Raw genomic sequence first — 22,810 nt, 5'->3', positions numbered from 1 at the left:
ACTTCCCTCGGTTCCCGGAAGCGGGCGGAGCATCGCTTGCCAGGTGCTGGCGCCTGGGGCGGGGGCGGAGGCGGAGGCGGAGGCGCTTTGAAAGGTGAGAGCGCGAGGGTTGTGCGGGCCTGTCTCCGGGCTGAGACTGGCTTGCGCTCCCACTGCTAATGGTTTATTAGAGGGGCGGGGGAAGCCGTGCCTCCTGGCAGGCCAAGAGAAAAATTCCCGCGGGCGCTGTTTGGGTGGGCCGGAGCGCTCCAGTCAGCCCTTTGCGCCTCTAGCACTCCTCCTCAGCTGAGCTGCAGTGGGCGCGGTGCCTGTTATTCCCGCCTTGGGGAGGTGCTTTGGATGTGGGGAGCTCGGTTGGTGATTTCTCGGGTTTCTGGCCTTTGCAAACCCTTGTAATTGTTGTCTCCGTGCAGAGCCCTTTTGGGGTCTGGGGGTTTCTATCGTCCTGCGCGCGTCATCGCGAAGCTCGGCCTGAGGGTATGGTTTTCTAGCTACTGTGCTTTCCTGGAAGTGGAGTGACGGACTAGTGGGCTAGCAGGCGCTGCGTTCCTGCGTCCCGCCAAACAGGTTTGTAATCATGCAAATCACCCTTCCGGGTGTTAATTCCTGAGAGGATCTGTTCCTCTGTCTACCGCTCATTCCTGCTGGATTAACCTCCATTGTTAATGGATTTTAATGAATAATATAGTTATCCCGGATACCATTCCAGCGGGATCCACTTTGCGAAATTGTGGACTGTTGGACTGTGATTCTAAGTGGGGGAAATAGGCTTTCCTCTCTTTATGTTTATTTTCTCATATCCTATTTCTGTCATGTTCTGCTGTCCTGTTTTCCTGCCAACAGAGGAACCAGGATACATTTATTCATAGCAATGTGATAAGAACTTGATCATAATCATACACTGTAGCCTTCAAATCGTGTATTATGCTGGCTTGTTTTTGGTGTCCCTAGTAATTTCATCAGATTGTGAGCTGCTTGGGAGCAGAGACCATGTTTATTTGATCTGGTGGCAGCACAGTTCCAAGCAGGTACTTGCATTTTGGTAGATATTCAATAATTATTTTTCGGCTTATTAATCTTTGCTCTCCAAACTGCCACATAAAAGAAAACATCAAAGAGGAGTGATGTTTTACACACAAAATGGATCCCTCCCGGTGGAATTTCAAATAATGACTTCAGGTTCCACTGCCTTTCAAATCTCTAAAGTGTTAACTACCACTTGCATTGTTATACAGCAAGTAGGTGATTTCTAGAATGAATCTTTTCTTGAGTATGAATTAACCTCAAAGTTTAGAAGGAAGTATATTTCTTATGAGAAAGTCAAATGGCATCATCAAAGTACTTTCTTTTAGCTATAGAGGTACTGTGTTAGAGAAAGAACACAAGTAATATGGATTATTGCCTTTAATATCTATTATTTGGCAGATAACATAGCTATGTATGTGCACCTTATATTAACCATGAAACACAAAGATGTGATAGTATTAATCATCTTCATTCACTTATTTAATGCTTTCTGTTTGGAGTCTGTTTTTCTCTTTGCTTAAAGGTGAGGTATCATTACAGAAGCTCGATAAAATTCTCATTTCAGGAAATTAAGTGTGTGTTCAGAATATACAGAAGTAACATTCATTTGCATGGGTTCTTTTTTGAGTAGGTTGTAAAGACCAAGAGGCATCTTACCCATCAAACTAGCTTTCCTTCACATTCTCTTCCGAGGTTCACTCACCTTTTCCCTCCGTTATCATTCTTCCGTTCCCAGCTAATATAGTAAAGCTGCCTACAATTTAAAAAGAAGAGCCAAACATATTCAAATTATCTTTCCTTTTCAGTAACAGAATTTTTGATCTTACTGGTATAAATGGTCATTTTCAAATATGAGAGACTCTGGCAATTTGGCAATTGGCCCAAGGAAACCTGATTTATTTTGTTTAAATAAAAGATGTTGCATCGGGCATTCAAATTCTGCAGTTTTCCAAAATAATTTTCTCATCAGGGACTGCCTTTCTTCGAAATTTTACTTGGGCTCACTGGGGACTCCTTTAAATTTTGCGATTGGTGTTATTAATAAGATGATAGAGGGAAGTCTGCAAATATTCATCTCTTTTGCATTCTTTTCTTGCCTAGTGGATAATAATTTCTAGAAGTTTCTGGTCTAACTCATGGGCAGTAAAATTCAGTTACATGATTTTTTTTAAAAAGCGTGTTTGTAAACTAAACCATTTAATCGTTATTTTTCTGAAACTAAAATATAGCATGAGAGATAAAATAATGATTTTTAAGAGCTTAATTTTTACTACCTTGTACAAATATGATATTGGCAGCAGTCATTGTGTGGCACGGGACGGGGAATCAAGAGACCCGATTTCTAATCCCTGCTCTGTCACCAACAAGCTGCGTGATCTTCGGTAAGTCATTTAAATTGTATGTCCTTGGCTTTGATATTTATACATAAATATAGATATCTTCCTTCTAAGATCATTGTCAGGATTTAAAAATCAATGTGAAAATGCACTAAAAACTTAAAGTTTCTTTTATAGCTTAACTGTGCAGTCATAAGTTTTTAATAGTGTGACATTCTTAATCATTTCCACCATTGTCATAGGAATCACCAGTTTCATGATAAATAACTGACATTCTGGGCATGTTATAGTTTTGGAAGATCATCATCTATTGTATATGAATTTGCTTTTGGGTACTAATAAAAATCATCTTTCACTTTAATGTTCTTTACTGTCCATATTTGTTTTAGTGTATCTACTGCAACCGTATTTGTCATTGTTTTCATAAATGTTTTTTCATTATTTTTCCCAATTCAAACATGTTTATTAGAAAGCCATACTTTGTTATTACAATGTGATATACTGCACGTGCACATATGCACACTTAGCTTATGCAAATTTATGTGTTTACAAATACTTTTTTGTACTATATGGCTTAATAATATAGGATGCTTAGTTCATGTGGTGCTTAACCAAAGAAACAGTGAGCTATTTAAAACCTGGAGGAGGAACTGGGTGGATGTATTGTAACGCAGTATAGTGTACACAAAACCATACTTTAAGAGTAATATAGAGGTTTTTTTAAAAGGTTATTTTGACTACACACAATTTTCATCTTTGTTGATTTTAATATAAACCTTTTGTAAGATGCAACCCAAGGATAATTTCAAATAGCAGACTGCCCTGTTGACCAGAATTTGTTAGATTGCTATTACAATGCTGGTTATATTTTATAGCAGTTACTGTCATAAGGTTATACTTTGGGCAGTGGCTCATGCCTGTAATTCCAGCCCTGAGGCCAAGGTGGGAGGATCACTTGAGGCCAGGAGATTAGGACATAGTGAGACCTCCATCTCTACAAAAAACTTAAAAATCGAAACAGAAAGATCGCTTGAGCCCAGGAGTTCAAGGCTGCAGTAATCTATGATCATGCCACTGCGCTCCAGCCTGGACAACAGAACAAGACCTATCTCTTAAAAAAATGAAAGGTATACTTCATCCTACACCCTATAATTTCTGCCGTATAATCTTGGCAGCCCTGTTCTGATTTTACATGAGGTGTAAACCATTATACAGAAAATCTTATTGCCGTATAAACGTACTAGAATTTGTACAATTAAATGAGCTATATCTTCTCTTCCACAATCTGTAGGAAAAAAGTAATCCTCTTGGAAAGCTAGAAACACCATCCCATTGCTCAAAAACTGTTTGGCATTGAATTTTTGTAATTACCTTCAGAATTTGTAGCACATTTTTTGAATATTTTTACTGATAGTTAATTCTCGTCTTCTTAAGTTGAATTTCATTTCTGCAAGCTGCTAACAGGTCTTTATAACCGAGACAAGTGAATTAAGTGGGTAAAGTCACTGTTTGGGATAAAAAATGAAATATGATTATTTTCATATTTTTAGATTTTTTATAGTGTGTGGTTTATAGAAAGACTCCAGGAATATTCTGTACTGTGGTGGAAATATTGGAATAATCCGCCTCATAAGGTGATTTCTTTGGTGGGGATAGCTGTCAGTTCAATGTATACCTCTAACACATGTATTATGAGGTCAGTCTCATTACATTGTCATATTTCTATTCTTTGACAACCACAGAAGTACATATGTTACTTTATTTTCTAGTTATCTTACCTGTCACTAATTGTTCTTTTAATATATACTTGTGATAATTTTAATGGAGTTCATTCTTTTCTAAATGATATACTGACAGCTTTTGTTTTCCTTCCCAATACCATGCTCTGCTTTGCCGTGAAACTTATTTGTTTCATTCACTTAACTACATTATTGGATTACTAGTTAAGTTTTCTATTGGTTATATTGTATCTTTAACTTTGAGGGGAAAGCCACTCCCATTTTTCTAAGGTATAAAGAGGCTACAGTCTTAGTGGATTATCTCTCAATTTTACACTGCTCTCTTTTTTATGTCATTTGTTACTTTATAACTGTCTTCGTGTAAATTGATCTTTTATACTTTATATCATTTCTGTATTCAGAATCCTTTGCCTACAGGGTGAGTCATCCTGGTAATCCCTTTCAGTTTTCTATTCGTTTCTCCTTTTTTCCAGCATAAAACTCTTTTTGTATACCTTTTAAGCCACACTTACTTACTGAACATACCATCTTCTTTCTTAAAGCCAGAGTTTTGCCCTTACCATATTACTTGCCTGACATCCCTTTTTCTTTCATTCTTTCTGTTCAAATACAATGAATCCTTCAGAATGCTATCAGATCACATCTGTTCAAGATAAAGTGAAGCACTTGCCTTACTGATCTCCCTGCATCTTTCCACTTTTATTGCAGTTATTTATGTTATTCATTTGATACCAAATACTACCTTGAAATTTTCTTAATTATTATATGTTTTAGATATTTTAGTTCTGCACATAGATTATAATCTTCTGAAGGACAGGACCATGATTTTTCTATGTATCCCTTTCAGCACAACATACAACATAATTCAGAATAGATATTCATTTAATTATTTCATAGGCATTCAGTAAATTATTTGTTAAATTAATGTTCTACCATCTTCACTCAGGTATTTCATGTGATTTTGCCTTTGTGGACCATTCAATAAAGCCAAATAAATATAATTTGTACCATAAATGCATTCATTGCTTTAATCTGGTTATCACTGTTATATTCCTAACAACTTTATTTTGTAGAAGCTTAAGTGAAAATGATACATGTTAGAAGACCTGAAACAAGGAAAAATTCTAAAAGTCACGTGCCTGAGCAGAAATCTCGAGTTGATTGGAGGCGAACTAAAAGAAGTAGTATCTCACAATTATTTGATAGTGATGAAGAGCTTGATAGTGAAGAATTTGATAGTGAAGAGCTTGATAGTGGTGAAAGTGTTGATAATTACGAAAGTTTTGAAAATGATGAAGAGCTTGATAGTAACAAGGGACTTGATTGTAATAAAACACCAGGAAGTGAAAGAGAGCTTAACTTAAGTAAAACTGAAAGTGAAGGAAACAACAGTAAGTGTCTCATTAACACTGGCAACAGTTCAACATATGGAGAAGAAACTAACAAAACCAAACATGGGAATATTGATTTACAAGATCAGGAAAAACATGTAAGTCAAGAGGATAATGATCTCAACAAACAAACTGGACAAATAATAGAGGATGATTTAGAAGAAGAACACATCAAGCGAGGAAAAAGAAAAAGGCTGTCCTCTGTGATGTGTGACAGTGATGAGAGTGATGACAGCGATATCCTAGTTAGAAAAGTGGGTGTTAAACGTCCACGTAGAGTGGTTGAAGATGAAGGTTCTTCAGTGGAAATGGAGCCAAAAACTCCTGAAAAAACATTAGCTGCACGAAAGCGAGAACAACTTCAGAAGCTCAAAGAACTCTCAAAACAAAGATCTCGTCTGAGACGCAATAGTGGTAGAGATTTTGAGGTGTGTTATATTTTGTTGGATTGGTTATTGTTTTTCAGTTTTTTTCTTGAAGTATTTTATATATAAATCAAAGTGCTGAGTCTGTTCCGTTCCTCAGTAATTGTAGAATTTATTCTTTAATCACAAGTATTCTTGAACATGTTTGATTACACTATTGTATGTAATATACTATTTTATCATGAGCCTCAGTCCATCCTTTTTTAAAATTGAAAGACTGTTTGTTATTTTATATGATCTTTCTTGTTTTTAACTTCTTATAATTCTAATGTCCATTTTAAACATTTTACATCACTTAACCAAGGTATATTCTTCTTATTAATAATTTCAGAAGTTCACCATTTAATATGATAAAATTATTTTTAACTTTAAAATATGAAGTTAATTTCTATGGATTATTTTTTGCTCTCAGATTTAGTATTTTAATTTTATATCCAACTTACCATTTTAATGGCACAATTTACTGAAGCATTTATTTTAAATTAATTAGGGCTCTGAAAAGGAATCCTGCCCAAGCAGTGATGAAGATGATGAGGAGGAAGAAGAGGATGATTATGAACCTGATGAAGATGGAGATGATTATAGTATGGATGACTTTGTAGTGCAAGATGAGGAGAGTGATGAAGAGAATAAAAACCAACAAGGAGAAAAATTAACTACATCACAACTGAAATTAGTAAAACAGAATTCTCTTTGTAAGTTCAATATTAAGAAAATGTTTCATGAGTTGTTCTTATGATATTATATCAAGTATCAAATTAGCCTTTTAATATCATGTTCTGAATCATTGACTAGGAACTGTGGTTTCATTTTCAGATAACCTTGTCAGTTTGATAGTTTATTCCAGTGGTCTCAGGAAACATTTACATTTTTTAAAATTATTAACCCCCAACACACCTTTACTTCAATGAGTTATGCCTGTCAATGTTTACCATTGTGGAAATCAAAACTGAGAAATTTAAAATATATTTATTAATTCATTTAAAATAACCCTTAGTAAATTTATTACATTAATGTAAATAACAATTTTATGAAAAGTAACTGTATTTTTCCCAAAATGTGATAAATGGCATTGTTTTACATTCTTGTAAATCTTTAATGTCTAACTTATAGAAGCCAGCTAGATAATTTTATCTGCTTTTATATTCAGTGTGTTGTGACATGTTGTTTTGGTTGAAGTGTATGAAAACAATTTTGCCTCACACAGGTAGCTGGAAAAGGGAGGAGTATTTTAATAGTATTTTTTAAATAATTGTTGATATTCTCATTTGATACTATGCCAAAATTTGACAAATGATACTGCTTTCTTAAAGGTAATATGGAATTCAAAACCATATAAATGAACTTTTAGTGCTTGCATTACAACCATTGGTCTATCTTGCAGTTTAAATAGATCATTTCCCCACGCATGATTTTGTGATAAAATGCATCGGTCATTTGGAAAATACTGGTTCACTGGATGATACAGATCCTCCAAAATATTGACATATTTCATTATATATATTTTTAATTATATTCATTAATATCACCACCAGTCCCATGAGAATATTTCTCAGGTATTGAGAAGCTGTCAGGCTCAGAATAGCACATATAAGTTTTTCAAAATTCTGATTTCTGCTTTAGAGCTTGATTGTTTTCATTGGTGACAAAACACTGTGAATTGTTCTTTTTGAACTGACAGGCTTACTTTGTTCTTTTTTGAGAAAAGTCTGACAGATTTCCCAAGTCTGAATAACCAGAGCTTGTCACTCCTTCTTTCAAATAAAAATGGTATTTCATGAAAAATGAGGCTTCCTCCCAGCACACACAGTTGCACAGGTGTTTTTCCCTCAAAACAATCATTGTACTTTGGTATGCAGTATAAGTACTTTTTATGCACTTTCCATTTCATCCTATAGAATACTGCAAAGGTGTATACTTCAGATTCAAGATTTAATACAATTAATAATTTTACTAGTTCAAAGAGGACATTCTTAAGTGAAAGTGACTTTTTTACTGTGAGTGCATAGCAGTAATGACAGTAATGATTACTAGTAGTTTGATGCTACCGCCATGATTCAAGTTAAGGGGCCAGCTGTCTTATTACTTGAAATCACAGATTTCCTTAAATGGACTTGGGCACTATCAGGGATCTGCAGACAAAGACTTTGAGAACCGTTGGTTTTATCAGACCTTTTGAAGCTTCTCTCAAACAGTGAAACCTATCAAAGATAGGACGTTACTTACATGAAAATATAAATCTTGGAACCTGAAAATGTAAGCTATATTTATTATTATTATGATTCCTATAATTCTACAAAATTTCAAAGATTGTTTTTATGATGTTTTACAACTCTGGTAGAAACAGGCTGTTGGATGGATACATTTTTATTTTTTTTCTTTAAGTGCATTCTTTCCAAATATTTCAGAAAAGGCCATATTGACTAAAATAAAGCATAACATGACTTGATTTATATCTCATGATTTATAATAAAATAGTGGATTTTGAGATATGAATCAAATTTCAAGAAATTTGGCAGTTACAGAGATGCCAGTTACAGTTATCTCTATACAGTAAGTTAATGAATATTTTCCTTATATCAATAGGCACTGGTTCACTTGCCACCTGGACATTTAAATTAAAGGGATACTCAGTTAGGAGATATCCTATTCTGGGTTATCTAGAATGTGATAGAACATTTGCTGAGAGATGCCCACTCATATCAACTCCTGCCAATTAATGGAAATAAAAGGCTAGCATATGGGAACTTCAACTTCTCTACACCTTTTAGTTGTTGGTTTTTTTACGGGCAGTTTTGGAGTTACAGAAATATTGAATGGAATGTACAGAGTTCAAATATACCCCCTCACATACACAGTTTCTCCTATTATTAACCTCGTTTATTAGTTTGGTACTTCTGTTACAATTATTATTAACAGTAGTTCATACTTTACAACAGGGCTCATTTTTTAGTACCTTTTATGTAATTTCCTACCTGCCATTTGGCTCTGAGAGATGCACCACAGACTAGTTTCCCTCTTGCTACATAGTTGAAGACAGTCATAGTCTTTTTCTTTTATTATCAATCCCTGTTAGTGTCTCTTTATATTTATTCTGAAACTACAATTCTTGGAAAAGATACAGTAGGGAGTAAGAGGACAAAATAGCAGTGGTCCATTGCATATCACGCTTACATAGTTCACACGCTAAAAATATTGTATGCAGGTAAAGAGGAAAAATCTTCAGATTTGTGGATACCTTATTTACCTAGTACTCTATCATATATTCAGAGTGACAGAATCAAGTAGTAGAAATAAGAGTAGAATACGTTTAAGTCTACTATGCCTTGCTAGAACACTGGAAACTAGACTAAGTGAACATCCACTTAGTCTCCATCTACTAATTAAAGAAAATCATTCTATTAACACGATAAAGAATGGGCCTAAGAACAGACTCAGAACCATTTATGTTAAATATTAAATTTTAGAACTTTCCCTTGTTCTAGGATAAGTAAAAAGTACCTGTGAAATTTATTGCAGTATAAGGTAAAGGTAGACTCAGAGGAAGAAAATAACTGTGAAAAGTGTTTCATTAAAGGAAACAAGAAAATGCTATAAAACATTTGCTATACAGTCTATGAAAAAGAAGTTATAAGGAGAGAACAATTTGAGGTGAAAGGGAGCTAGCTAAAATAAGAATTGCCAAAAATTTTTAAATGTGAAGTCAGAAATAAAGTCTATTGAAAGCAGTTGATAGCAGAATTAACAGTACAGAAACTCTCATGAGTGACAGGAGATAGTTAAGAAGTTCTAGGGTAGAGAAGAAAAAAAAATAGTTGTAAAGGAGAAGATAATAAAGGACTAGAAACGAAGACCCTATTTCACAAATTTGGGGGAGGGGGTGGCAGAAATACAGAACAAATGAAAATGTAAAGGAAGAAAATTGTATAACTTTAGTTAGATATGTAAAAGAAAATTTGAATACTAAAAATCACCATATTTTTGGATGGGAAAACATAAGATGAATTCAAAGTTATTATAGAAGAAAGTATTCTTGAGGTATTTTCATAACACATAACACATTTATGTAGATTAAAGAGGCCCACGTTCCTAATAAATTGATGAAAATAGTTTTGCAAACAGATGTATGAACTGTTTCTGTAATTACAAGAATAAAGAAAAAGATCTCTATTCATTCTTTTTAGAACTATAAAAATGGCTTAATATTAGAAGTCATTAATATATTACAGTAATATATCAGTAGAGAAAAAATCATGTAATTTATTGAGATTCTAGGAGAAACGTCAGTAACATTCAATGTCCATACCTGGCTTTTAAGAAAAGCAGTTGTGGCGCCGGGCGCGGTGGCTCAAGCCTGTAATCCCAGCACTTTGGGAGGCCGAGACGGGCGGATCACGAGGTTAGGAGATCGAGACCATCCTGGCTAACACGGTGAAACCCCGTCTCTACTAAAAAATACAAAAAACTAGCTGGGCGCGGTGGCGGGCGCCTGTAGTCCCAGCTACTCGGGAGGCTGAGGCAGGAGAATGGCGTGAACCCGGGAGGCGGAGCTTGCAGTGAGCTGAGATTCGGCCACTGCACTCCAGCCTGGGCGGCAGAGCGAGACTCTGTCTCAAAAAAAAAAAGAAAAGCAGTTGTTAAAAAATTAGTAATAGGAACATACGTCCTTTACATGACTGTATTTTAAACCAAGAGACAACAGCATACTTAAAATGAGGAACATGACAAAAATATTTTCTACTAACTTTGTTCTAGATGTTTTGGAAAATGCAACAAGACATGAAAACGAAATATAACTATTGAAAAAGAAAAGACATTTGAACATTATGTATATGTGTGTGTGGATGTGTGTGTATTATGTACACACATATAAACTAAAAGTTTCTGACTTATCCAAGGATACAGAAGTTAAGAGAAGGGATATAAATACTTTGAAAGCAGGAGTAGATATAGCATATCTTTTCATGGCTTGCATCACATTCTTTTTGCCCTACAGGGATGAAGATGGGGGAGATAATGTTAAAGTAGAAAAAGAAATCAGTTCCTTGCTATGCCTTTGCCTCATATACTAGGCTGATACCTCCATTCCAGAAGAAAGTGCGTCAAGAATCTACATGCTTTTACCTAAGTGAATATTTGTAAACATTCTCTTGGTTCTTGAAATAAATTTAGCACTAACAAGACCACATCTTCCTTGGGGTTGTGGGAGAAAGCAGAGATAGTGTCCAGGAATCCTTTAACAGTGTCCATCTCCAGCTCTGTAGTGTCCCAGGAAACTTATCTCCCAGAAATATCCAAGATAATCTATTTTTAAATTGGTAAAAGATCTCAGAAAAATCACCAGATTCACAGTATGTAAATCTCAGTGGTTCTCTTGCATACTAACAATAATTAAGTGATATAATCAGGAAAAATTCCATCTACAATGGCAACCAAAGTAAACTTCCTAAGCCTACTATTTAGAAGAAAAGCACAGCTTTGTAGATAAAAAAAATACACTTCACTGTGAAACAGAACAGAAAACATGGATAAGCAGAGAGACAAGCATGTTTCTGAAAGGTAATATGCGTAGAACAAGAAGTTATGTCTTCTGAAACTAATTTTTTTGGTTAAACTTTGCAAAACAATTCTGAAGAATGACAGCCAGACCAGTAGGAAAGGCAGATGGTATTAAAAAAACAAAATCTTGGCATATATGTGAAATTAGTATGTGGTATAGGATACAAGGAAATCAACGAAGAATGATGAGACTACCAAATGATTGGCTATAAGGAAATTGATTAACTACTTTAGAAAAAAATAAGTTATGCATAAACACAAATATAGTTTCCTTTTTTATGCTTTTTCCAGTTTTTTAAAATAGTCATGGGAAAGCTTATTTAAAATATTTAAAATGTTGTTTAAAACAATATTCCTGGGACATTCCATAGAAGCTCATTCAATATAGGGATTAAAGCACTATGAGAAAAGCTCTGGAGGAGAGCTGAGCTCTAAGCCTCATTTTGCCTCCGTCTAATTGTATCACCTTGGATAAGTTATTTTGTCACTGAGAATGCCATTTTTCTTGAAATGGGAGATTTGAATTTTATTTTCTCCAGTTTTCCATCCAAGTCTGAATTTTGTGTTGTGACATATATCAAATCTACCATGTATAGTAATATTTAACTAGGGGATAGGAACATGAAATCTGGAGTTAGACTGGGTTCCAGCCCTAGTTCCGAAACTTACTGTTTGGTCTTAGGAAAGTTTTTCATCTTCTCTATATTTCACTTTTCTCAACCAGAAATGAATCTAGGGTAATGGTAGTATCCCACAGGCTTGTTGTGAAAAATAAAGCAATGCATGTAAAATGCTTACAATGATGCCTGGCATATATTTTGCTCAGTAATATTTTTCAATTTGAAATTCCAGGAGGATTATCCCACTACCATCCACCAGTCCGCTCAAGCATAATTAAATAGAAGCCTTTTTCCTGACTTTTTTGAAGTGCGTTCTGTTACACACTGATAAAAAAAAGAATCTTAGGGACAAAACTCCTCAAATGATTTTGATTTCTGCCCTTTTCATTTCCTCTCAGGGTCTTTGAAATAGAGCAGCAATTCTCAAGACTGTAACAGATAAGTAGCATTGGACATAGGGACAGTCAAGAATGATACATTCAGTAGGATGAAATATTCTATTGCAACTTGTATGATAGTTAAACTTAGGTGCACATGGGATGAATTTGGTTTGTTTCTCAACACATCTGTTAATATTCCCAGTGTCTCTTAATACCATTTGAGAAATGCTATTATACATACAGTTTGCATGGATTTTAACGCAAATAAAATTGCCCAATATTATATCCAGAGTTTGATAACAGTCTAGTCAAAGTTAAATTCTATTGAAGTATTATTTCATTTTTTAATTATGCTCTACTGATTTTTAAGAAAATATTACATTCATTAAAGGCCATGATTATTGCCTTTGATCATAGGCTATCTAAAGGCTAATAGCCAAATGATCTGCTATTGTCACTGATTTTTAGTATTACCTTTTTTTTTTTATCTCTTTAGCACTTCTATAGGTGTCTCCTTAGAAAAGAATGCATACTAAAATGTACCTTAAAGTCTGAAAGAGTTACACAGCCCTTTGAGTAACTAAAATATAAATGACGAGGGTTTTCTATGTTGAATCCCATCTTTCTTTTTACTTCAAGTGGAAGAAGAGTCAAAATCTATCCATGGTTGCTAATGATAGGTCTTATTTTGCTTTAATCGCTTGTCAGACATCATCTATATTTCTTGAAATACTCAGTCTGCCCTTAATGTGTCCTCACAGGTGCCCCGAGCAGGGGCACTGTATTCTACAGTGACTGTTGGATCAAGGAAGGGGTCGTGGTTGATAGAGAACATTTCCACAGTCATAATAAACTCTGATCCAAAAGTAATGAGAATAGTAGGAATCTTCTCTCTTAACCAGTGCCTGGCCTGTCACAACAGGTGATGTCATGTATGAGATTTGGTTAGTGAGAAAGTGGGCTTAAATATGTGGTATGGGGAAGGAAATAGACAGGTTTTCTAAACTGCTGTAGAAAATCCTAAATCTGGGGCAGCATGAAAAGGGAAATGAAGTTTTTGTAGCCTTTGGGGTTCTGGCTAAGGTAGCAGTTCCCTGGACAATTTCATATGTAACGTGTTTTATAGAATAAGACATATTAATCTGTCTTTGGAGGTTTTCTCTCTTGTTCTCTCAAATTGACAAATACAGGTGTTCAAGGGACAATTTTTATTTTTTTACAACATATTTTAATATTCTCTGAACAGTTTTCTTAAGTTCGGGAAGTGAAGATTTGAAATTACAACTAGACACTTTGGATTGGAAGCCAATAAGTTTGGAAAATGGAGATTTGCTCCGTGACTAGACAAGTCATCGAGGAAGCTATAAAATTAGGATGATTAAGCTGTTTCTGCTGTCTATAGTTTTAATTTCTTAGCATTGGAGAATGGAACCTATTGTATTCAAGAAATTATTTTGTCTGCTCTGTTCTAATATATATTTAAAATTAATTTCAGATTCTTTTAGTGACCACTATACTCATTTTGAAACAGTTGTGAAGGCTCTTCTGATCAATGCTTTAGATAAATCTTTTCTTGGAACATTATATGGTAAGTTAATACTATAAATGAAACAATTGGTTTTTATTTATTTTTCCAATTTTAAAACAACCTCACTTTTAAAACTATGTAGATTAAACAAAACCGTCGATGATCATTTGTAAGACCTTCCAATGTTTTCCCTGTAGGATCAACTACATCAAAACTCCATTCATGTAAAATGCTTGTTAGTGTTCATTATCTGAGATATGTGGAAGGTAAGTTTGTGACAGGTCCTTGCCCTTAGAGAGTTAACAGTGAATTTGACAGTATAACACCTAAAACAGCAGAGTGTCTTAATACCCATGTGCCAAACCCAGCCTCCCTGAGCTCTGAATTTCATTAAAAGTTCCATGCTGTTTTCTGCTTTTGTGCCTTTGTCCATGCTGTTTCTTCTTAGAATAGAATCCCTTTTTGTCCCAGATGTTTTAGATGAGTATAAAAACGTTTCTACTATGAATCTATCTATGACCCATTCACATAATATTTGTCATTCTCATTTGTGCCACCATCATTCTGAGTGTGGTAGTACTCAGTACTCATTTATATGCACTTTTCATCTTGTATTGAAAATGTATTTTTGCTTTCTTCCCTTGTCATAGTGCATGGGAAGGAGTAAATTTCTTTATATGTGTGTGTGTGTATATATATATATATGGGGATATATATATATCCCCATTTCTCTTGCATCTAGCACAGAATCTAGCATTTAATAGACTATAAATATATTGTGTTGAATAACTAATTGCCAAATAAGATTTCATTTACAATATATTGAACACATTTATTGAATGCCTACTATAAGCTAGGCATTATTTGAGGGTGGGGGATATGACAGTGACTTAAGATATATTAGATTCCTGCACTCATGTTACTTACAGCCTAATGGGAGAGACAGACAATGAATGAGTAAACAAAATATAACATAATATGATTTCAATGAGTAATTAGTTCTTGTAAAAAAAAGAATAAAATAGGGTAAGAAGATTGAGAATAAGGGAAGGTAAAGTTTATGTTATATACTAGTTACATTGGTCAAAAAAGGCCTCTTGGGGTAACTTTTAAATAGAAACCTGAATGAAACAAAGGGTACAAGTAATACTTGGACTACTTGCTTAGCAGAGGGTAAAGGAGGTGCTAAGGCATTTAGGAAAGAATAAGTTTGCTGTGTTCAAGAACAACTAGAAGGCCTGTGTGGCTGAAGTGGAATGAGACAGGAAAGAAGGGAAAGAGAGGAGCTTGGAGGAGTAGGCTGAGGACAGAAGGGCTTTGTAAGCCCTGGTAAGGTGTTTGAATTTGTGGTTATTTAAAGAAACATGATAAATTCATTAGCTAAATAAATTAATAAAACTTCAAATAAGACAGAAAAATAAGGCTTAAATTCATACTATGACAGATATATGTAGAGAATATACTATGAACCAAATCAGGAAGGCAGTAATGATTGCAGCATGCTAAAGAAGAATGAGGAAAAGGCCTAGACAGAAAAGAGTATTCTGATTTGTTGATACAAGGAGTTACCATGGGATCAGTAGAATAGAGTCCATTGTAGACAGCCCTGAAAGCCTATTCAGAAGTTTGAACTTTATCTGGAATTCAGGGGCTAATTTCATGTCAGTTTTGTATAAGAGAATAAAAGATATTTTGGTAAGCTTTTTCTTCTGGCTTTTTTTGTTATCAGAAAATAATGTTAAAGCTTGATGCTTACAAAGAGAACTTTTTGAGACAGAGTCTCGCTCTGTCACCCAGGCTGCAGTACAGTGGTGCGATCTCGGCTCACTGTAAGTTCCGCCTCCCGGGTTCACGTCATTCTCCTGCCTCAGCCTCCCTAGTAGCTGGGACTACAGGCGCCCGTCACCACGCCTGGCTAATTTTTTGTATTTTTAGTAGAGATGGGGTTTCACTGTGTTAGCCAGGATGGTCTCGAGCTCCTGACCTAGTGATCCGCCCGCCTCGGCCTCTGAAGTGCTGGGATTACAAGCGTGAGCCACTGTGCCTGGCCTGTCCTGTTTTTTCTTAATGTTCTGAGGGAATGATTTTTTAAATATTTTTTTCCTAATTTAAATGCTTCCAACCAAGTTAGGAAGAAATTTTTAAGTATTAAATTGTTTAAATATTTCTTATTAACAAAATGATTTTTTTATTGTTTATCCTCTGAACAGATGGCACAAGGCAAAAATCATATGCAAAAGATATGCTAACATCTCTTCATTATTTGGATAACCGCTTTGTTCAGCCTCGTCTAGAGAGTTTAGTATCTAGAAGTCGTTGGAAAGACCAATATAAGGTATACAGTTTGTTTTTGAATCTCTTCTTGGGGGTGGAGGCAGCAAACCTCTCAGGAGTTTAAAATCCAGACTGAATACTTTTAAAATATTGGCATTTCTTTGTTAAATAATCAGCTTATTATTTCTCACATCTTCTAAAAGCTATTATTGTTTTAATCATTTACATTAACTATATCTATCCAATAATTAAGTGGTTCCAAATGATGAATAACTTTAGAACATATCCAGGGCTTAGCCCATCTTTTAAAATGAGGAGATTGTCTCACAGGGTGTTGTTATGTCAGAAAAGAGAGTTCCATAGCCAAAGAAATTTGGGAACCAGTGGATTTAATGTAAGCTTGTTTCTTTACTGGAAGACTTTTCCCAAGTATTACATGTGAATTTATACTATAAATATTCAAAGGGGGATATGGAATACAATTTTCCCTAAATTCGTGTTTTACTCTATGAAGCTCTGTTTATGAAACACTTGTTTACGTCTTATGATACCATATTGTGGTGAGTTATACTGAATTTGGATAATATGATGTTGGAATAATAACTGTAAGATACCAAGAAGTATTAGCTGAAAATTGAGACACAGATGATTCAGTAAGATCTTAATTAGGATAAGCTGGGTTATGCTACAAAAGATAAAGAATATGACAAACAAACCAACAATAAAATCCCAATGGCTTAACCCAACGAAGTTTATTTTCACTTATGTATCCAGTGTTAGTCATCAGGGGTGCTCTGCTGATGGTAGTCACTCAGAGAACTGAGCTGATAGAGGTCAATAAAGGTTTCATCTTAACTTGTGCTTCCATGGAGTACAGCAGAAGCAGGAAAGGAAGGTGATTGATTATTTATTCAGCCTGAGTTTCAGCCTGTAAGTAATACATGTCATAAAGTGCCATGAAGTATGAAAAATATGAAAAGTTGACCACCAGAAAATGTAGTTTTCAATCATATAACATAAAAAGTAAACTGTCAGTATATTGGATACTTAATTACCATCCAGCTGGTAGAGGATATAAATGTGGTTTAGTAACCATGCTAATATGCTCATTGTTTGCAGTTCAAATACTGTATTAAAACCTAATCTATGCTACCAATTAGAATAGTAGTATCTAGCACAGGCCTAGAACATAAGCAGAAATACTCAGGGACAAGTAACTTCATAGCTTAATAATGAAGCTTATTTGTGAATACCAAGTGTTTTCTTAGTTTGTTTACTCATTGATAACTGAGCTATTAAACTGTCCATGTGAATACCGGACACATGGCAGTCCTAGTGCCAACTTTTTTTTCCCACAGGACTGCAGTAAGTTATCAAAGGAGGATTGAATTATTTCTGGAATATTTTTGTGGAAAATATATAATTCATACAATGGAAAGTGAATGTGATTTTTTTTCTCAAGTTTTAACTAGCCTACTTGAATTACTTTTCTTATATCATCCTACGTTGTTGCTGCTTCTGTTATTAACTGATACCTCATTAACACTAATTAGAGATGAGAAATGGAAAAGAAGTAGCAACCACATAAGTGTAAGAGATATGAAACTAGTTTTTTCCTAGTCTGGTTTATTTTCATGCTATAGCCAAGATTATAAATTTTTTTATTTAAACGTATCTTGTAAAATACCTACTGTGTGCTCAATATTAAAGTAAGAAATGCCAGGGTGTTTTGCTCTTATATCTCTTTATATTGTGATTCCTAAGATGTTTTAATTTGATTAGATTATTTTTATTTTTATTTTTATTCTTTATCTTTTAAACGTTTTTTATATTTTTTGTTTTCAGGAGCGGGTGGAAAATTATTGTAATGTAAGTATTCGTTTGAAGAATCCTGAAAACTGTTCCTGCCAGGCTTGTGGACTGCATCGCTACTGTAAATATTCAGTGCATTTATCAGGAAAGTTGTATAACACCAGGACCATGAAAATAGATAATTTCATGTCCCATGATAAACAGGTATTTTCTTCCCTCTAATTTTAATTTTCAGTATTTAGAAATTTTTCGTTCATAAACTTGCACAGATAACCCTAAGTATCCTAAGGAAAATTTGACCCAAGTGGAAACATTTTTGGCATATAGTCCACCAAATTGGCAACCCACAAGTAAATAATGGAAGATAGCTGTTCATCTAATATGAGAAAATTCAAAAAACACTGTACTTCAACTAGACTCTGTTAGAAGTATGTCTGAGTCTAGAGCAATCACCACATAGTTAAGATGCTATTAATTCTGTATGAATAGAAAAAATTGAAGAGTAAGTGTTTTTTAGACAAGAGCATAGCAGTATAATGTGAAATGATAAAAAGCACAGATGCTGACAACTTCTATTTATTTTTTTCAATCTTTATAAGATTGCTGCATTTACAAATGCGAAAATTACATTTATAAATGCAAAAATACTGAGAGCTTTTTCTTGTGAGTCTACATATCCATGCAGGAGGTGTATGTTTAGAGAAGTAGAGACCCGAAGTTGGCTCTGAATCCTCTCAGTCAATTATTGAGGTGGAAATATAATATTTATCTGAATTCTTCTATTAAACTGGGTAGTGATTTCTCAGTATTATTGAGCAGTAGTTGACCAGATCCCTCTGAGAGATCTGGGTTGCAAGAATGACTTAGAAGGTTTTTATGGGGATAATGAATTCAGAATTGGTCGGTAATGTTTTGTTTGATATGTCACTATAAAAATATAAATATATGTATATTTAATAGTCATATGCAGATTTCCCCATTGTTTAAAAACTGATCTGTGACTTTTTATGACATAAGATATTTGGAATCCTAGCAAAAGTGATTTCATACATTAGGGACCATGTTCTATTATGTAGATCAAATACATTGCTGTACATTCATGGTCTTTGCTGTCTGTAGCTAATCCTGAAGAGGAAAGTAGAGTAAGAAAATCACTTCTAGAGCTCTGACATTCCTGTGAAGCAGTAAAGATTCTATATAAAATAGTTATTCAAATATTTAAAAAGCAATAAACTGAAAGCATGAACTAAAAGCAAAGAACATCAATATTGCCAGTCACATAAGAGAAAACTATAAAAGTTAACAAATATATGGGAAAATGCTTATTCTGCATGTAAGGGTATGTAATTAAAACTACCTTAAGATGCCAGTTGATAACTCTTAAAGTGGCAAAGTATTTTCAAATCAAATGATGAAATGCAATGCTATCAAGGTTGCATTGAAACTGGTAAGTTCATGGAAAGTAAGATTCCTAGAGGAAAAAAGGGGTAATATATATCTTTTAAAAATATTAGATTTTTAGAGCTAGAGTCACAAAGCTATATACATACTCAGTGTATATAAGTTTATCTTTTGCAAAGCAGTTCAGTAAAAAGCAAATGGTATAATCATGAAGTTGATAAATAATGCTAATTTGAGAGTATAATAGTAATTAGTATTTGCACTGTCTTGGCATCTGATAAAAATGTGTGTATACATATATAACTATGTAAACGTTAAGTTAGTTATTGTGTATGTTGAGTGTGATTGTTTTTAAATGAAATTTTTTTTCAGTAATTTTTTCTTTAACGTGAAGAATGACTTAAAATTTATTTTATATCCTACTTCAATACAATGTAAATGCATATATGGAAAGAAAGGAAGGGAGGGAGGGAGGGAGGGAAAATAAACCTAGTTATGATCCAGAGCATTAAAGAGATTGTTCCTAACCCCACACCTTTTCAAGTTATTTTGAAAACTAATTCTTTATTTTGTGTTGCTGCTTGTAGTTACATAAAATTGAGACTCTTTAGGATTAACTAGGGTTCTTTTTGAGGGTGCAAATAATACTTTTAAGGAATTCACTTAACATCAAATTTGTTTCATAAGAAAACTTTTCTCCTTACTTCAGCTTCTTTGAAAGAAAGGATGTCTTGATGGAAAGTGGAATTAGTGAGGGAAGAGTAATTTTGGTAACAGCAGTATTGATAGGGTACTGAGATGAGAGGCCTTGAACCACCAGATTTTGATAAAGTTTAAGTACACAGATGAGAAGGAAATTACCTGGATGAAAGAGAGTTGTGAAATCTGAAAGGTAGTTTGAGAGAACTAAAAACCATCTTGGATTTATATTTAGTTTTGCCCAGAGTCTATCCAGACTCATTAAGATGCTTAGGATTAGGTGAGAAGAAGCAATAATTTTTGAGGCAAATGGCATCGTATAATATGTCCGTGCAAAAAACAGCCAACCAACCAAACAAGGGCAAATAGAACCCTTTGGATTGGTATTGTACTATCTGTTTCTGAAGACCCTGAAACAGAAAACAAACTTTTCCCCAGACTTACTGTTTCCTTGAGAATCTTTTTTCTTTATTCTTCATACTTTAACTTCCATAAGGAGCTGGCTCCTCTGCATATAAATAAGAGCTTAGAGAAATACTTCAAAAAGCTACCTACAGTTAGCTGAATATTACCAAGTCTGCATAGTGCATGTTTCATTATATTTCCTTGCCTCAGTTTGTTATCCAGATTTAATTTACACTCTATACGATATAGCTGTTAAATTAGAAATGAGATTCTTTCTTTGGCTTTAGGAAAATTCAGTGATAATTTTTAGCTCCATTTCCAATTTTTACATATGTACGATCAGTTGGTTCATACTGATAACTGAACTGACTCAGTCTCATATTTATCAGTTCATATAACCGTGCTTAACCCTGCATAGTGGACCAGTCATCATTTATATGTCATCTTCCTCATCTGCTTTGTGAACACTCACCACAGCACTTATTTTTCTATCTATGGTATTTTTTATACTAATTTTCTTGTTAGAATAGTTTCCTTAATGTACGGAAATTGAACTAGATAATTATAGTTGTTCTAAATATATTTTTCTGGACATTTAAGGAAATTATTCTAACATCATAGATTAATGTTACCTGTTTTAGTACTTTATACAAATTGATTCCTACAGTGTAAGCTGTATTATACTGTATACTTCAATTCATATAGTAAAGAAATACAATGGGCTGTAACAATATACTAAAAACAGGAATGGGTGAGGGGTTAAGTTCACTTGGAGTATTACACCTATCCTTTGCATCTACTGTATTCTGTGAAACTTTACAGCAGTGGTGCCCTTCCATATAGGTTCTTTCTTATAAAATGTGATCATGTTTTGGGAAAAAATAATACAAGAACATTTTAAGGTAATTTTTGATTTATAGATCTATATGATGATAAGTAGATGCCAAGAGGGGTAGGAATTAGAAGTGGAAAGAAGTAAACCATGATGTTAAATATTTTTAAAGGATACTTGTTTTTCATACAGGAAAAAAAATAGGATTTTTAAACACCTCTCCTTCCCTCTCATTTCAACTTAAAAATGCTATACAGATAAATTCCTCTTGTTTTGTGGAAATACAGAATACATGTGATAGAAATACAAATCACTTTATCATATGCCTATACGTCATATAGAATAGCTGCAGCTGAGTTCTCCCACACAGTCTACTTTGATGGCAGAAATGGAGACACACAGGGTACCCTTATAGTCACTGCAACTTTTGTGTTGTCTTTTTACACAAAGTTGGAAGTATTAGCAACTGAATTGCTGAAATGTCATTACTGCCAGGACTGCTTTGATGATAAGGTTGAATTGGAAAAGTTAATTTTAATAAGCAAGCCATGTACAGTAATAACTGTTTACTTCTAATGATCTGAAAAGCAGGAAGGTTTTTACGGAGCCATGAACAGAAATCTGAACATGATTTTCTTAAACTTTTGGAGATTTAAAGAGGGTTGTAAAATGTCCAAAATTCAATTTTCCACAAGAAAACTCATTAAACCGGATTGTTGCCAATCGTTGTGATATAACTTCTGTTCATTTTTGGAAACATACTCCTGTTTTATCTATCATCACTTGTATGTTTCCTTGCAGTGTGGCTTCAGGAAACAAGTGTATTTTTCTGTCAGAACACAAGTTACACAGATAAATATTAAAACTATACCACTTGTACTCATGAAAGCATAACCCATTAGTGAACTTAGGTACAGACACAAATACATAAGTCAGCAAGAAGTTTACTCTTTCCTTAGGTCACTCCATGAGAGTAAGATTGACCACATCATCATGTTTGGAGCCCTTTCTGATGCATTTTCTACAGTGGGTAAAATAATGTAGGTAAAAATATATTGACCAGGCGTGGTGGCTCACGCCTATAATGCCAACACTTCGGGAGGCCGAGGCAGGCAGATCATGAGGTCAGGAGTTCGAGACCATGGCCAACATAGTGAAACGCCATCTCTATTAAAAATACAAAAAAAATTAGCTGGGTATGGTAATAGGTGCCTGTAATCCCAGCTACTCAGGAGGCTGAGGCAGGGAAACCGGAATGCGGAGGTTGCAGTGAGCCAAGCTTGCGCCACTGCACTCCAGCCTGGGTGAAAGAGCGAAACTCCATCTTGGGGGGAAAAAAAAAATATATATATATAAAAAACATATATATGCTATATATTATA

At 34.4% G+C, this 22,810-nt stretch overlaps 1 protein-coding gene across 2 annotated transcripts in view; it reads left to right on the top strand.

Annotated features, from left to right (window-relative positions):
* Positions 1-519: 519 nt before the first annotated feature.
* CCDC82 (coiled-coil domain containing 82) overlaps positions 520-22,810 on the top strand; it is a 30,179-nt gene continuing 7,888 nt past the window's right edge. The window contains exons 1-6 of one of the 2 annotated variants that reach the window (XM_012000957.1): positions 520-567; positions 5,176-5,921; positions 6,409-6,613; positions 13,973-14,065; positions 16,216-16,340; positions 18,125-18,295. In XM_012000957.1, the coding sequence (XP_011856347.1) occupies positions 5,190-5,921; positions 6,409-6,613; positions 13,973-14,065; positions 16,216-16,340; positions 18,125-18,295 (1,326 nt within the window). In that variant the 5' untranslated portion in view covers positions 520-567; positions 5,176-5,189. Of the gene's footprint in view, positions 568-4,630; positions 5,922-6,408; positions 6,614-13,972; positions 14,066-16,215; positions 16,341-18,124; positions 18,296-22,810 lie in introns of those variants that run through there. The other variant, XM_012000956.1, reaches the window with a different exon arrangement.

The sequence above is a fragment of the Mandrillus leucophaeus genome, unplaced genomic scaffold (assembly GCF_000951045.1).
Source record: "Mandrillus leucophaeus isolate KB7577 unplaced genomic scaffold, Mleu.le_1.0 Scaffold643, whole genome shotgun sequence".
Taxonomy (NCBI): Eukaryota; Metazoa; Chordata; class Mammalia; order Primates; family Cercopithecidae; genus Mandrillus; species Mandrillus leucophaeus.
This window is presented reverse-complemented; position numbering and strand designations above follow the sequence as displayed.